The sequence below is a fragment of the Eucalyptus grandis genome, chromosome 11 (genome assembly GCF_016545825.1).
Source record: "Eucalyptus grandis isolate ANBG69807.140 chromosome 11, ASM1654582v1, whole genome shotgun sequence".
Classification (NCBI taxonomy): Eukaryota; Viridiplantae; Streptophyta; class Magnoliopsida; order Myrtales; family Myrtaceae; genus Eucalyptus; species Eucalyptus grandis.
The window spans coordinates 4,624,923-4,642,629 of NC_052622.1; the positions used below are offsets into that span (position 1 = coordinate 4,624,923).

The 17,707-nt window shown below is 39.1% G+C and overlaps 2 protein-coding genes across 2 annotated transcripts; both read left to right on the forward strand.

Annotated features, from left to right (window-relative positions):
* Window positions 1-868: 868 nt before the first annotated feature.
* LOC104426907 (LEAF RUST 10 DISEASE-RESISTANCE LOCUS RECEPTOR-LIKE PROTEIN KINASE-like 2.1) lies at window positions 869-5,097 on the forward strand. Its single transcript, XM_039304699.1, is given in 5 exon segments — window positions 869-1,619; window positions 2,544-2,951; window positions 2,954-3,636; window positions 4,725-4,843; window positions 4,914-5,097. Coding segments are annotated over 5 exon segments (2,145 nt in total).
* A 9,126-nt stretch (window positions 5,098-14,223) lies between these two features.
* Window positions 14,224-16,244, forward strand: LOC120289623 (transcription termination factor MTERF8, chloroplastic-like). The gene is made up of 2 exons (XM_039304803.1): window positions 14,224-14,352; window positions 14,452-16,244. Exon 2 carries the CDS (start codon window positions 14,706-14,708, stop codon window positions 15,315-15,317), a length of 612 nt encoding a protein of 203 aa, XP_039160737.1. The 5' UTR covers window positions 14,224-14,352; window positions 14,452-14,705; the 3' UTR covers window positions 15,318-16,244.
* Window positions 16,245-17,707: the final 1,463 nt, after the last annotated feature.

Consider the following 17,707-nt stretch of genomic DNA (forward strand, 5'->3'; position numbering starts at 1 on the left):
GTAGGTAACCGATATTCCGGCGGCTGGTGGCGAGCAACGGATAGTCAGCGACGAACACCCGGTGGTTGGTGGTGAGCCTTTGGTATTCAATGATTGGCGATGAGTGGCCAATGATTGGTGGCGTTTGGCATCCGGCGATCGGCAATTGGCGATGGGTGGTCGGCGGCGGGCGTCAGGCATACCACGGGCGGCAAGTGGGCGATGGGCGGTGACGAGAGTGAACGATGAGAAAAATTTTGATTTCTTATCTTTGTTCAAGAAATAGAAAAGTTAAAAATTTTAACTTTTGATTTATACTCCAAATTTATTTTGGAATAATTTTTTTTTCAGAAATAGAAAAATGAAATTACGTTATCAAACGGATTTATATTCCAAATTGTTTCGAGGAACATAAAAATAAAGAAGTAGAAAAACATAAATTTTATAATGTGCGCCCTAAGAGTAAAGGAACGGAAAAAAAAAATTCAAAGGTGGAGGAGAAGGGAGGAGGAAAAAGATAAATGATAAAAAACGAAGAATGTGTCAGAAGGAAGTGACGGGGAGAGAGAGAGATGTGAAAAAGTTAGACATGAATCCACTAATTATGGAGCTTCAACTTGGGTCCACCTCCTCTAACTTCTTGACTTGCTTGCATTTTTCCGTTAACTGACCGGGGCTTCTCTATAGGCCAGGCGACCGCAAGCCTCCATTCAGATTAGGATCACCCAATCTCTTCTGAATCTTTTCATATTGCGCCTCTCCCCCACGCAGACCAAGCCATTCCTTACCAATTTCTCTTTGCCCAAAGACAAATAGAGACATGTTTCATGCTCTCAGCTCCATGAATATCTCTCTAGTGTTGTTGCTCATTCTTGTTCTATCGCAAGCCATGACTAGCAAAGCTGGGCCAAGTAATCCACGATGCGCTGCTTCATCCTGTGGTGATATTCGCAATATAAGTCACCCGTTTCGACTGAAGAGTGACCCAAAGGGATGTGGTGATCCAAAAAAGGAGCTGGCCTGTGAAGATAATCGTACTGTTCTCTATTTCCATGATGGCCGATTTTATGTACAGTCTATCAACTATTCCAGCTTCAAAATCAGATTGGTTGATGATGGGTTGAAAAAGGATAACTGCTCATCTCTCCCTCGTCATTCACGGGCATTCTATAACTTCCAGAACTATTCTGATCCAAATAATTCATACTACATGTATGGAGGCATACTGGTCATTGTGAACTGCTCGAAGGCAATTAACTTTCCTATCTACATTGCTACGAGTCCATGCATTAAGGGTTTGTACTCTTCCGACACATCATCGAATTGGAGCTTGTATGCTTTGCTCAATCCATCGGCATCGGATGTTAGGGACTTTTGCACCATTAGCAGCTGGACAATATTATCAGATTTTAGGAGTTATGAGCAGATCAATAGTAGCTTCTACAACTATGAGCTAATCCATAACATCATGGCTGATGGATTTAGTCTCTACTTTGGTGCATCCAGGATGGCAAAAAATTTCTTTTGCTACTTTGATCTGTACAGCTACTTTCTTTTCTATATCTCCATTTATTCTGGTAAATTGGACATGTATGGCGCCTACAAAGGTCAAGTTTGCGGATACAAGTACTACGAGGGCGGTAAGTATTTGGTCAGCAATGAATTTTACCATAATTTTGCATGATTCTGTACAATGTTTCACTTCCCACTTTCTCTTCAAAACTGGATTATGAAAGAAACATGTAATATCCATGAAACTTACGATAAATATACAAGATAGTGTACGTCAACTATGTGTATTTGAAATTTTTTGGGAGGATCGTATTACTTATAAATTCTAAGTTGAAGGAGTTGCAAGATTCGCGAAACAAAATGAAAAGTGACGGTAGAAGCCACCCCCAAACAGACTCAGATTAGCTGCACATGTACAAGTGTCTAGATTATAATTCCTTTCCAGAGAAGGGCTAGAACTCCCACTGTAAAAAAGAAAGAAGACGCTTGTGCGAGCAACCACATGACTAGCTTTTGTTGGCATAGAATACACATTTTCTTAATTTCTTAATTAGTTCTTTAATTAGTCACTTAAGTAATAATCCGGGAGACGCTACTTAACATTCCTTAAAAAAGATTGTAGTCATGCACCACTAGGAGGAACAAAATTATTAATTAAACATGGAAATCACTGTTTCTCTAGATTTGTTAACATCTAACAAAGTGAAATGAGTTTTTTGTATTGCCTACCATCTATGTATGAAGCTCATTATTTTCATTTATTTGTCAATTCACGCGTGCCACTACTCATATTCTTTTGGACAAAAGTCAACTTATACAAAGTGACGGGCTACTACTCTATTTCCTTGTGAGTTTTGTTTTCCAAACTTCTTTTCCTTCAATTCCTTTTCACACCAATCATTCCTTCCACAGGTGTGCTAGAAAATATTGCAATTTGGACTACTGGAAATTTTATAGTACTACTAGGTAAGCGCAATGATTTGTTCTTTCAATAATTATAAAAATAACATATTCTAACCCAATAAAAATCTCTTCAGTGCTTTTTTGTGTAGCGAAATTCGTAATTGGAATGCCATTTGTCAAAATATTTATGATCTGCAAGTATAGAAGAAGGCACCTAGCAATGGACAAGAATATTGAAGAATTTTTGCAAGCTCAAAACAACTTTTTGCCCATAAGATACTCTTACTCTAATATTAAGAAGATCACCAAAAACTTTAAGCACAAACTAGGTGAAGGGGGGTATGGTTCTGTGTACAAAGGAATGCTTAGAAGCGGCAATGAAGTGGCCATCAAGATTTTGAAGCAATCCAAGGCCCATGGCCAAGATTTTATCAGTGAAGTGGCTACTATTGGAAGAATTCACCATGTTAATGTAGTGCAACTCATCGGTTTTTGCTTTGAAGGCTCAAAACAAGCTCTCGTGTATGATCTAATGACAAATGGGTCTTTGGATAAGCACATTTTGCGGAGGAAGCAAATAAGTTTCTTGACTACATGAAAATATTTGAGATCACTCTTGGGGTGGCGAGGGGGATTGGATACTTACATCGGGGGTGTGACATGCAAATACTACACTTTGATATCAAGCCTCATAACATTCTTTTAGACAAGAATTTCATCCCAAAAGTTTCTGATTTTGGGCTTGCGAAACTTTGTCCCACGGATCATAGCATAGTTTCATTAACTGCTGCAAGAGGAACCTTAGGATATATGGCGCCTGAATTGTTTTACAAAAACATTGGCGGGGTATCTTATAAAGCGGATGTCTACAGCTTTGGGATGTTGCTCATGGAAATGGCAAGTAGAAGGAAGAATATAAATGCAAATGCAGAATGCTCAAGCCAAATTTATTTTTCATTGTGGGTGTATGACCAAGTCAGTGAAGGTACAAGTGTTGAAATGGAAGAAGTTGCAGAAGAGGAAAGGAAGGTGATAAAAAAAATGATAATAGTTGCACTTTGGTGCATACAATTAAACCCTGATCACCGCCCTCCAATGAACAAAGTAATAGAAATGCTGGAAGGAGATATTGGTAAACTTCATATGCCTCCAAAACCGCTTATCTACCCACCAGATGTGTCAATTAACGATGAAAAATTTGAGATGGAACTAGAAACACTCTCTACTTCACCAAGTGCTTTGGTAATTTCAACTAGTTCTCCTTTTAAAGATAACAATGTTGTTTAGTGAAGCTTGTGCTGTTTCATTGGAAAAGCTTTATATGTTTGCCCACAATCTAGTATTATGTTGGGAGGGAGTTGAGCTAGTTTATCTCGACCCTAATTACTTTGAGATTGTCTTCTTGTGGCTCTTATATTAATGTTGTGTTATTGTACATATAGTTTTACTCTCTTGCACCTTCATAAGGAAAAAAAATTTGTCAAAAAGCCAAGACAAAAACAGAGGAGGAAGGTGACGGCCATTGTGAATTGTCTTCCCTCGTTACGTGATTTTGGATATGCCAATGAAAAAACTAACAATAACCTGCGATCTTACTCCTATATGCTCCATTGCCACCGTATGATTTCTCAATATAGAAAATAACTGATTTCGACTTATGAATTCATTATATAAAAAAAAAAAAAATGTACATGTATACGTTTTGCAAAGTGGACACCATCTATCTATGCTAGAAACAATTTTTATCAAAATGGAAAAGAAATGATCTTAAATGAAACAAACTCAATGAAGTTTATATTTGAAAGAACTCATAATCCGTTTTAAAGTTGACATGACTATTGATGAGTAATAATATCTAAAGATTATAATTTTCTCTTAGATCACTCAGTTATGGTGATTTCAATAAATGAAAATTCATCTATACCCGATATTGGCCATGGAGGGAAGGGGGAGAAGGAGAGGCAACCCTCTACCTGCCAAAAAAGTTAACAAAATTTTCAATTACGAATATGAAGTGGGCATTTTTTTTAAATAAAAAAATGAGGGGAATGAAGTTTGTTTTAAATAAGAACTATGAGTAACCATCGTAATTTCAAATGGGTGAACTGATGTCCAGCCAAATTTTCAATCGGCGGATAATTTCATCCAAAATTCTATGATTTTACCTCTAGATTTATGCTGAACAGGTGTATGAACTAGAGGATCGTTACCTTGAAGAACAATCACTGAACAATTTTCGTCCAAAATTTCCCCGTTACCACAAGGCTGTCCGCCGAAAACAAATCGCTCCTTACACCTTTCAAGTTCTAACCTGCGAGCTCCATCCCTAGCTGGAGGAGCAGGAGCGTCGATTACATCTAAGGAGTTCAAAGAGGCTAGGATTTTTCGATTCTACTTCTGCTTCTTCTGGTTTGTTCGATTCACTCGATTGGATTGGAGGGTCGACAGTGTAGGCGTGGAGGGAGGGCGATGGTGCGGGATTGTTAATGAGTTTAGCTTCCGGTGTTTGTTCTGGTCAGGATGAAGGTGTTGCTATGGCGAAAGTTTCTATTTGGAGGGGAAGAAGGCACAGGTGATGGTGTTCTTGGTGGTGGGCTTCATGGACTGCGAGCTAATGTTGGAGTAGAAATGGGTTCCTGGCTTTCTAAGGACTTGGAGTTTGCAGTTGGACTTGATGTCCAGAATATTGCTTGCGGTGGATGACATGCGGCTTTAAAGTCCAAGCAAGGAGATAGCTTTTCCTAGGGGAGAGATGGGGTAAGAGACTGGGCATGGCTGGACTCTTATGTCTAGCATCGAAAGCTAATAGATGCTCTCAGCAATACATATATGAAGCGAGTATCATACATGTTCTGGTGATTTATACACTCGGGGGTGATGGAGCTCATAGTTTTGGTCTTCTCGGGCATGGGAATGAAGTGAGCCACTGGGTATCGAAAAGAGTGAGTGGAACCTTGGAAGGTGTATATGTCTCATCCTTCTCCTGTTGAATTTGGCACGCTGTAGTTGTCACTTCTGCTGGCCAGTTACTTGCTTCTGGTGATGGTGTTAAAGCTCATAAAGCAACAATCAAAACAGAAAAAAATTTCTGTTGTTTGAGAGAGAGAAAAGATTTAAAAAAAAAAAAAAAACAGAGCATAGCACTTCATACGTCTTGTGCAAAGGAAAAAACTGTCGAGTACAACAACTAAATACAAAGTAGAAACTACTCACATATGTGCAACACATAACTGCACACAAACGTGCTATTAACTTCCTAGAAAATAGCAAAAACACTAACTGCATAACTTAATTTACTTGGCTGTTTTTTTATAATTAAAAAAACAGAGGAAAACAGAGGAAATATGACTGAAAAACAGCAGCTGAGATAATTCCAACAAACTCCTTCTTGGATCAGTTGCTGCTGCAGATTCCTATTTTCTCTCTTAACAGCTCAAATCTTCCAACCTGAAGTGGTTTTGTGAAAATATCTGCAAGTTGATCTTCAGATTTGTAATAGACCAACTTAACTTCATCACTTTGTTGCACCTCACGCAGAAAGAAAAATTTGACTTTGAAATGCTTGGTTTTGCCATGGAAAACTGGATTCGTGATATTTCTAAAGCAGTCGATTATCCACATTAACTTCAATGCAATCACTAGAATTCAACCACAGATTCTTCATTATCTTCTTCAGCCACAAAGCTTGATTTGCAGCTGCAGTTCTGCTATAAACTCAGCCTCTGCAGTAGACTGAGTTACAATTTCTTGCTTTTTAGAACACTAGGAGAAACAAGCAGAACCAAAACTGAAACAATATCCAGACTTACTCTTCATGTCATCTACTGAAACAGCCTAGTCACTATTAGAAAATCCTTGCAAATTAAATTATGACCTTTTTTTTTTTTATTAAACTTCACACCAAAGAACAATGTTCTTTTGAGATATCTCAATACCCTTTTTGCTGCAATCAAATGTAACTGACTAGGCCTACTCATAAACCTGGATAAAACACTCACAAAGCAAATAGAATATCCGGTCAGTTGGTTTGCTGTAAGATACATGAGACACCCAATCGAGACTTCTATACATAGAAGCATCTACTGCATTTGTTCCATCATTCTTCTGCAGCTTCTCTTTAGCAGCCATATGAGTGCTTACACTTCGACAATCTTCCATTTGAAATTTCTTTAGAATTTCCTTCATGTATTTTTTCTGATAGATGAAGATCTCATATGAAGCCTGTTTGACTTATAGACCTAAAAAATAAGCCATCTTTCCCAAGTATGACATCTCAAAAACTGCAAATAGATCTTGCTTCACCTTCTCTATCAATTCCATATTATTCTCTGTCACTAATAGATCATCTACATAAAGTGACAGAATTACAACACTATGATTCACCTTCTTGACATAAAGAGTGAACTCACTTAAGCTTTTTACAAAGCCAAAATCCTGCAAATATCGATCTATCTTCTCATACCAAGCTCTTGGAGCTTGCTTTAGTCCATATAGAGCTTTCCTTAACCTGTATACACTCTCTTCTTGGCCTTTGATACTGAAGCCTTCAGGTTGTTCAACAAAAATCTCATTCTCAAGCTCTCCATTCAGGAATGCAGACTTGACATCTAACTGAAATATAGGCCACCCATTCTCTGCTGCAATAGCTAATAGTAGCCTTATTGTATCAAGTCGTGCAACAAGAGCAAATGTTTCAGAATAGTCTACTCCCCATATTTGTGCATAGCCTTTCACCACCAGTCTAGCTTTGTGTTTATTGACAGAACCATCAGGATTAAGTTTTGTTCTAAACACCCACTTATCCCCAATCACATTCTTATCAGATGGTCTGTCAACAAGCTCCTATGTGTGGTTTTTTGGGATCATTGCAATCTCCTCATGCATTGCTGTAATCTACCTCTGATCCTCCTTAGCTTCCACAAAGTTAGATGGTTCAAGCATTGCCACATTGCTTCTTTCATAGATTTCAGCAAGTGACCTTGTGCCTCTCATTGGTAAATCATCCACACTGTCTTCCAATCCATCTATAACTTCATCAATCTATACATCTGTTGCAGGTTGTTTTTCGAACTGCTGTTGTTTTGCACTCTTTCCCTCCATCCAATTCCACTCATCTTCCTCTAGAAAAACAACATCTCTACTTATAGTCACCTTCCCTGTCATAGGGTGAAAAATTCTGTAAGCCTTTGATTGGAGACTATACCCAATGAAGATTCCAAGCTCTGCTTTCTTATCCAGCTTGTCCCTCTTGACCTCAAGAACATGAGTGTAACACAAACACCCAAAAACCTTCAAATTTTTTTACAGAAGGTTTAACACCATACCAGACTTTAAAAGGTATTGACCTCTCTAAGGCCTTTGTGGGCAATCTGTTCAACAGGAACACTGCAGTATTAGCTGCTTTAGCCCAGAACTTCTTAGGTAACTTCTTCTCCTGTATCATACATCTAGCCATCTCCATAATGCTTCTGTTTTCCCTCTCACTGACCCCATTCTGTTGAGGTGAATAGGGAGTAATGAACTGCTGCACAATTCCATCTTACTCACAATTCAACTTAAACTTGTAAGTAGTATACTCATAACCATTATCGGACACCGAGTATTTTAATTTTCTTCCCACTACGATTCTCAACTAAGGCTTTAAACTTCACAAACACATTAGCAACTTCAGACTTGGCTCGCAGAAAATAAATTCAACTCATCCTAGTCATATCATTAGTGAAGGTAATGAAATACCTGCTACCATTGAGAGAAGACTCAGACATAGGTCCACATAGATCTGTGTGGACTAATTGCAGCTTCTCACATGCTCTCCAGCCTCCTCCTTTGAAAGGAAATCTGGCTTGCTTGCTAAGAAGACAAGTTCTGCACTATGGAAATTCCTCCTCTAAACTTGGCAAGTCATTTGCCAAGCTATTTCTCTGCATAAACGACATGCTCTTCTTGTGAACATGACCAAGTCTTTTATGCCATAGCTCTGCATTTTCTTCTTTGCACTTTAAAGCCATTTGTTGCATCTCTTGTGGCTTGAACATGAAACTCTTGTCCCTCATGGGCATTCTTAGCACTTATTTGCTATATGCATTATTAATAAGACATTCATTCCCTTCGAACTTCACTTTATAGCCCTTCTCAACTAATTGACCAACACTTAACAGATTCTGGTCAATGTTTGGCACAAAAAGAATATCACTGATCAACTTCACATCCTGATTTCCTTCAATAGCCACTGTGCCCTTCCCTTGCACTTCGATATACTGTCCGTTGCCAATTCTGACTCTGAACCCGACTGACCTGTCTAGACTCCTAAATAGCTTCGAATGGCCAGTCATATGATTGGTATAGCCACTATCCACCAGCCATGCATCATTCCCAATAGAAGATTCAGAAAAAGAAGCTATAAACAAGTGCTCTTCCTCAGTTTCATTCACTGCTACCTGTGATTTTCCTGCTTGCTGGTAATTTTTTTCTTTGCAGATGGCTTCCATGTGACCCAACTTGTGACATCTTCTGCATCTAGAATAAGGTTTTCTCCAACATCTAAAAAACTTATGATTAGTTCCACCACAGCATTGACAAGGCTTTTTGTTCTTCTTCCATTTGCTAGACCCACCAGAATTTTCTTCTTTTGCTACAAACTGAGTCACCAGCATTTTCTTTGGACTGAATCCATTTCTTCCCTTTGCCTCCATCATTTGACTTCACTTTAGCTTGCAGCGCACCATCTACAAACTCTTCTCTTCTCATTAGTCTTCGTGCTCCGTGCTGCAGAGCATTTAACAATTCTGCAAGCTTTATATCAGCTAAGTCTCTTGTATTTTCTTGTATTTTGGAAGAGACACCAGGATCTTTGAACAAGCCTTTCATCCTTCAACCTAAAACTCTGATTTTTCAGCTATCCCAACCAACCTATCAGTACTCCTTCACCGACTCGAATCCTTCATCTCGCTTTGTCTCTCAAACTCCCTCAAGAGATTCAGCACCTTCATGCCTCTTATCTTCTCATCTCCCTCATATTCATCTTTCAAGAAATCCCATATTGCCTTTGCAGAATCACATCTCATGATCCTTGTGAAGATAGTGGGTGAAATAGCAGCATACAGGCAAGACTTTGCCTTGGCCTTCCTTGTGATTCTCTCTTTATGGTACTTTATCTTATTCAAAGTCGGATTGTCTGGAAGTGGAGCAACCTCATAATCATTCTCCATAGCCTCCCATAAATCATGACCCTCCAAGAATGCCGTCATCTTGACAGCCCAAGCCTAATAATTTTCCCCAATAAAGATTGGAGCAGCCATTGTAGAGAATCCACTCGATCCTGCCTCCATCAGCTTTTTCTTTGCAGATTGGAAGCAATCTTCATTCACTTACCCTCACTTCACAGTCCCTTAAGATCCCACAAACACTCTGATACCAATGTTAAAGCTCATAAAGCAACAATCAAAATAGAAAAATTTCTGTTGCTTGAGAGAGAGAAAAGATAATAATAATAAAAAAAAACAGAGCATAGCACTTCATACGTCTTGTGCAAAGGAAAAAACTGTCGAGTACAACAACTAAATACAAAGTAGAAACTGCTCACATACGTGCAACATATAACTGCACACAAACGTGCTATTAACTTCCTAGAAAATAGCAAAAACACTAACTGCATAACTTAATTTACTTGGCTGTTTTTATATAAAAAAAAAAAAAAACAGAGGAAATATGACTGAAAAACAGCAGCTGAGATAATTCCAACAGATGGCGCCTTCGGTGTTCTAGGCCATGGAGATCGGAAAGGTGTATCGATAACCCAAGGAAGTGGAGCCCTTGAAAGGGCTTCGCACTGTTCGAGCTGCTTGTGGTGTTTGGCATACAACTGCAGTAGTGGAAGTCATGGTTGGTAATCCTACTTTTGGTAACTGCTCATTCGAAAACTGCAGTAGTGACTAATGGATGTGACCAGTGGGCGGTTTAGTTTTTTTGTAAACTCATTTCCCTTTTTTGTTAATGCAAATATTCAAGTTTAATGAAATTCAAGTGTCTAATAATAAGTTGATGATGGTTGCTTGGCCAATTACTTGCTGTTTTATGATGAGTTGGTAATGATGATTATTAACAATCACTTGGCCAAATGCTTGCTGTGATCATAGATGTTTCATATACTCTTGTTGGCCAAATGCTTGTTGTTAGAATTGTTGGAAAGCCATTAGTTATACTGTTGTTAGCATTTTCAAACATCTTTTGGCTGTTCTTCTCTTTTTTATCACATGTTCAGTCAACAAATTATGCCTGAGTTTTGATTTCTCCTTTCCCGGAGTTCTGTCTTTGAGCTTGTATTAAGGGGAATGCTCGATAGTACCACTGAGAAAGAGCGAGTTCTACACATCCATTAGCATAAAAAGCCATTTGAGGAAGACCTGCTCACACTTTGCAATAGAATAAAGGTGGATATGTATATAATGGACCACTCTGGGCAAAATAACAGAGTTCGAAACTACTGAACAAGAGATAAGGATCCTCTAGTTCATCTTCATTACAAGTTTACAAGGGAGCTTCTGGTATATTCAGATTTCGTTTCCTGGAATCAAATTTCAATTGATAGGCACAAGCCTGTTCCCTTCTCTTCAATCTTTTCTGCTTCTATTTTCCCGGGGCTTACTATAAACCAAATTGAAGCGACAACCAGAGAGTTAAAAACTGGGCAAGCTTTTTTGATAAAGACCGTTAGCCATCCTCTCGTTGCTGCTTATCTCCATCAAAGTCATCGTTTCTCTGGAAAATCGAACGTGCCCCACGTTACTTCAGTTGAATTCCAGCAATAAATGGTGGGTTCTGCTTTGCCACCTGAATTTTGTGCCCTTCTCTTTCAACTTGGAAAGCAAGGGGTAGAAATCCGAGAACTGGCATGAGTGAACCTGATCTTTAACCAATTTCGAAACTTCCTTCTAGGGCAAAACAGTGCTGGGGATAGGTGTGTTCATTTTAAGTATCTTTGCCTGGATTATCCACAATTGTGAGAACATGATCTCTCAAATATTCTGGGAAAGTCGCTGGTGATGAGGAAGACTACAACTCTGTGAACAGGGTTTTCGTGGACCGCATAGCTCACTTCCTCTTCATTTAGTGAATCTGGAATTTCACTCCCTTGCATACTGGGAAATGCGTAAATTCCTCAAAGAAACCTGCAAAATATCAAACTGTCATGACTGCTATATAAACGAGCATTACAATTGACTGCTACACCCGCATGGCATGATTTGCCACTTTTTCGTGCAATGAGGTTTTGACGCATAAAATATTCCTTTTCCAGAGTTTTCGGACCTGTAGATGCATTCTTTTGTTCTCTTTTCAAGAGAGAGAACCTTACAAATTATCGTCTTAACTACTGAAGAACGCTAGTGGCATCCAGTCAGGTATAGCCTTCTCAAGGATTGCAAGCACTGGAGTCCTGGAACATCCCCCGCTTTCTCGCAATTCACCACGTTCAGCTCCTCCAAGTTCTCCAATTCAGACAGATCAGGGACCGTCTCCGTTGCCATGCAGCCTGCAATGTTAACCTCTACCAACTCAATGGAAGAGGCGGAAGAGACTCGAGCTCCTTAAATTTGTTAAGCCTCATGAAGACGATGTTTTCCAATTTTCCTATCAATTCTGGAAGCTCTGCGACATCATAATGGACCCTGGTAGTGAGACGCACCTCGAAATTCTAGGTCATCAACAAATTTAGGAAGTTCAGTCAGGGAGACGCACCTCATAGTACTCAACAATTCAAGTTTCCTCAATGACCACACCGAATCAGGTAGGTCCTCTGTTCCAGTATCATTAAGCGTGAGTTCTTTGAGAGAAGCCATCATTCCCACAAGGGATCCACAATCAACAAAGAAATTCTAACAAATCAGAACACTTGCGCCGGTTTTTGGACATGTGTGAAAACTACCTCGCCAACAAATTGCCCTACTTCCACACCTACACCATCGACCATCCATTTCCAATCGAGTGAATCGAGCAAACCCGAAGAATCAGAAGTAGAGTCGAAGAATCGTAGCCTCTTTAAGCTCCTTAGATGTAATCGGATGCTCCTTCATCGAGCTGAGGAGGATGGAGCTTCCGAGGAAGAACTTGAAAGGGGTGAGAAGAGATTCGTTATGGGCGGGACAGACCTGAGGGCGGGAAAATTTTGGACGAAATTTATTTAGCAACAGTTCTTCTAGATGACGATCTAGAGTAAAGTCAATTTATAAAATAAAATAAAATAAAATTGCCCCTTTTTTAGTCTTTGGAAACAGTTGCCATGCCAACTTTTAACAAGACAATGAGTTCAAATCATTATTTGAAATTAAATTGGTTATTTCATGACTTTATTTAAAAGAAGGTTCAATCCATATCTTTTTTTAAAAGAAAATATTTATACTTTAGATCTATATTTGAAATTTTCCCACAAAAATAAAAATTACAAATATCTGCTATAGAGAATTTAATCTCATATTTAGTTTCATGCTCACACTTTTTCTGTAGAAAAAAAAGCATATCGAAATCCATGTCAGTTTGCTTAAGGAAAATTCCAATATAATGCATTCAATGGGAAAGATGTCAATTGCAAAAATGTAAACAAATAAATAATCTCCTATTTACATTAAATGTATAGATAGTTGTATTGAGTTATCTCTTTCTTTGTATTATTATTCACCAACTCCCTTCAGATAGACTAGCAAAGACAAGCGGTTCTCATGTCCACAAGGTTGTTATTTTAATCAGTAAGTATGTTTTCAACATTGCATTTCGATGTTCACATTCCTTGAAAATTAGGCTTGTGGTTCATGTTTGAAGGGATAAATGCGCCTTCAGTTCAATGTTCAGTCAAGTCCCAATTTTTTTTTTTTTTTTTTTTTCCAAATTTGATCCTTGAATTATATGATTTTTGTTGAAGTTAGTCTTACTGGAAAGAAATACAGACGGTACAAATTGCATAGCTGATGCATCATATATGACTATATATTTTTTGGACCACCGACTAGATTATTTGTTGAGTATGGATGTAAGGAAAGAAAATTATAGTGAAAGTTTAGGAACCCTAGAGAGAGAAAGACAAGAGAAGCGAGTCAAGGGCGAAGCTGGGCGATGCTGGGCGATGCTGGTGGCGCCACCCATGAATTGGCGAGGGGCCAAGCATCCCTTGTCGACCTTAGGCTAACTCGGTGCGGCTGCCGCCATAACGGTGGCGCTTGGAAAGTTGGGAGCTAGTGGGTTTGTTCATAGTGGTGAATGGTGCCAGTGGTCGGTTCTAATGACGGGTGCATCGTTGAAAACCCATAGAACTAGGGTCAGAAGAATATTCACGAGCTTTTCTAACATCTAGACCTTTGATATATTAATATCGAATTCCAAAAGAGGCATTCGATAGCCGTCAAGTTTATGTGCGTTCGTGTTCGACAGAAGGTGGCGGCTGGGGTGCATTGTGATCGTCAGCCCCTCACCCAGTTAGGTGCCGGAGGCACCACATCCGCCACGACAGCACCTTTACCTCGCCAATCTCTCTTTGTTTATGTGGTTTCAAAACATTTGCTTTTCTTGATATCTTAAAAATATTTATCTCGTGATACATTTTTTTAACATTTATAATTATCAAGTAAATGCAACGATTGACATTCTATAAAAGTTTAGGAACTATTGATACCTCACTCCTATGCTTAAACAGTCAAGACAAAAGGAGTAACCAATGCAGCAACTCCCTCTAGACGTTGCTATAATAGTTTCCACATCCATTATGAAGTGTTTGATTTTGAGGGACAATTATTTTGCACCACCTGGGCTGAAAGTTTGTAGTTGACTAGCCTATTACCGCCACCTTCTCTTCCCCCAAGTCGTCCCCTTTGCTGGATTCGAGTCAACCGTCCGGAATCGGATTGAGGGCGCCATCGCTTCACGTGCAATGCCGCCGCGTCATCTCGTCACCTAATGTCGAGTTCGAACCGGGTGAGTGGCTCTCAGAGACAATTCGTCAAATGGTTGAGGTCCTTGAACGCAATTTGAAATGTTTGATCGAACTCCTCGTTGAAAGTCTTGCCTTTTCAGGGGCGCTGAATGTGTTATTTCAAGAACTCGGGCTCAACGAGAGAGAGACTGAATCTCTCTTGACCAGGGACCCGGATTTGAGGCTGAAGTCTATCGGTTCGTTGCAGGCTCGCGTTGCCTCTTTAAAATCGGTCGGAATCAGTGGCCTCGAGCTCTGCCATTTGGTTGCGAAATGCCCTTCTGTGTTGGCAGCAGGTGAAATCGATCCCTTTATACTTTTTGTGCGCGACAAATTAGATGGAAAGGTTGAGCCGATGCAGCTTAAGCGTCTCTTTATGTCAACTGAGCCGCGATTCCTAGCTGGATTTGAGGAAAAGGTTAATTTGCTGACCGGCAGTGGGATTCCTAGAGAAAAGATTGTTCATGTTCTCAACAATGTGAATTTAACGAAGGCTTTGTCTCTTAAGCCGTTTGAAGAGATTGAAAGGCTCCTTAATTTCTTGAGCCGCTATGGTGGGGTTGATTTGATTGTGAGGCATCCCCCCATTCTTAACTTTGATATGGATACCCAATTGATTCCGAGAGTGGAGTTTCTTCTAGAACTTAGTGGAGGAGATGAGGATGCAACGGGGGCAGTGTTGCGCAAACTGCCTACCTTTTTGAAATACCGCATGGAACACTTGGAAAGCCATGTAGAGTTCTTGAGGTCATTTGCGGGATTAGATGATCAAGAAATATTCAGGATCATTCTTGTGTTTCCTAACATTGTTAGCGCGAGTAGGGAGAGGAAATTGCATCCCAGAATTAGTTTTCTCAAAGAATGTGGACTCAACTCCAATGAGATTTTCAAGTTCTTGACAAAAGCCCCTTTGTTTTTGGGTCTATCTTTTGAGGGGAACATTGCTTATAAGCTGGGTTTTTGGTGAAGATTGGTTACAAGTACAGAACGAAGGAATTCGCGGTTGCAATAGGCGCTGTGACTAGGACAAGTTGTGAGAATATGCAGAAGGTGATTGAGCTCTTATTGAGTTATGGGTTTTCTTGTGAAGACGTGCTTCTCATGAGTAAGAAGCATCCTCAGATACTTAAATACAATCCTGATTCTCTGGAGGAAAAAGTGGAATATTTGGTAGGGGAGATGGGACGTGACGTTGATGAGCTATTGGATTTCCCTGCATTTCTTGGTTACAAACTCAACAGTAGAATAAAGCATAGGTACGAGGTGAAGAAGAAGATTATAGGTGAAGGGATGTCAATCAACAAGCTGCTTAATGTTTCGTCTGAGAGATTTGCAAAGAAGAAGGTAGAAAAGTTGGTGCACAAAGCCTGAAAATTAGGGGTTGCTCAATTTCATCAGCAGAAGTTCATGGCAAAATTGATGGAAATTGCATAGTTACCGAGTATTCTCAAAGCTTCATCAGTTGAAGGCTTTTGGTTTTTTCAGGCAAAATTCTAGCTTGACTTCCTTAGGTGTAGATAGAAAGTCATATTTTTCATCCCTAAACCTGCAAAGCCATTTTTAAGTTCGAAGAAAATGGTCAATGCCCAGTTGAATGAAATGACTGAGTATGCTCCATTTTAAGGTTAAAGCAAGAAGAAAAGTGGCTGATCTTTGTATTTGTGTAACCGTCCATTACAAAGGAATCCACCTTGAGTCGATAGCAATGTTTCCTTGGTTGCTCGCACGTTTTTCTGTTCTTAGTCCTGAAATCTTGAAAAAAGTGATCTGATATTGAAAATAATCCTGTCAGTGTGCATGAATCAAGACATCGTTACCTTTGTTATGCAATTCAGATAGATTTTCTAACTGTGATGGTCAGAATCAATAAGTCAACATGATTGCAAGGCATCTATGATCAGGAGAGTCATTTCACTACAACATATAATTGAGTGTTAATTCTGTTCTAATCCAGTCTGTTCTTTTATTAAATTACATTCCATGAAACATTACGATTGTGAGTTCAGGATTACCTCACAGGACATTTTGATCATCAACAGAACCGAGGATCTATTATCCTCGAGATCTGCAAAGGTGAGGCATTTATGCATAAAAGGTGCCATTGGCAACTCCATTCTTTCTCCCATGCAACGTAAGTTGACACAGGTTCGGCTTTGGAATGTCGAATTCCAAGACATCTTAAGATGTAGGCATAATGCTTTGATGGTGGAATATAACCATGGCAAGGTAAGAATTCCTATATCTGCGATATTGCAATGGTCATTGAGTTATGCAAACTCATCATATTCAGGTCTGCACATTGATTATTCTTAGCGCATGGCCTCCTTTTACTGTGTTTCTTAAGTATTATCCTATGTTTGGTAATCCTGCATTTCGTTTCTGCATATTATAAATAAATGTCATTGCAGAAGAAATAAGAACAAAATTTTCCGATGCATGGTGACATGGTTTCATGGTATTGTCAAAATTGATGTACTATGTCGTGACATGATGAAATACTAATTTTTAAAAAATTTGAATATCATGTGACAGTGAATTGGGGGAAAAATGAAAAATTTGCTTCACCCACCTCCTTTTTCCTCTTTCCTCCCTCTTCCAAACAAAGCATTAAAGTAGGATCAAAAGATCATGTCCCGCTCATGTGTGAAAGTTAAAAAATAACCGTATATCTTTCTTGATGTTTCCAGATAACAGATGGGGTGTGTGAATCCTCCTATGCCCATTTAATGAGTCCTTATACTGCCCTATTTTCTACTCTTAACCATATAAGAATTTTTATCGTACTTCAGTCTGCGATAGTTATATTTCTGTAGATTATTGAATTGTAATTTTAATCCTTTTTTTTTTGTTGGAAAAAAATTAGCTTTCATTACTTATAAGTAAAAACTGAATGAAAAGAAAGATGGACTTCGAACATAAAAGGTCACACAAGGTTTGAGGAGGCTTAGAGATCCAATTACATGGTAAAATCTTAAGACATTGGGCTTTAATAACCCAGTCCATTATGCAGTTGGCCTCCCTTGCGCAATGTACTAGTTTGATTTTAATCTATTTGAGTGCCCAAAAACATAAGAAATCATCGCGGACAAGAATAGATTGTTGGACTTGTCTAACAAGCAATAGAGGAGTGGACGCATGTAATACAGTTTTGGTGGTTGCCGTGTCAAAACTGATATAGGATAAGAAGTTTCGAGGCAAGCTGGTGTTTATTTTTGATTTTGTTCCTCGAAGCTGTAAATCAATTTTCCTATGGTCATGACTCGTGCGGTGAAGAAAGAAGATGGAGAAGAAGAAGGGCGGAGGCAAAAGATAAGAGAAAAATGAGAAGAAAGACCGTGTGTCAGAGGGGAATTAATG

Bases quoted from the DNA above. Each gene is read 5' to 3' on its own strand.
- LOC120289623 (XM_039304803.1), top strand. From the start codon at position 14,706: ATGCAGCTTAAGCGTCTCTTTATGTCAACTGAGCCGCGATTCCTAGCT.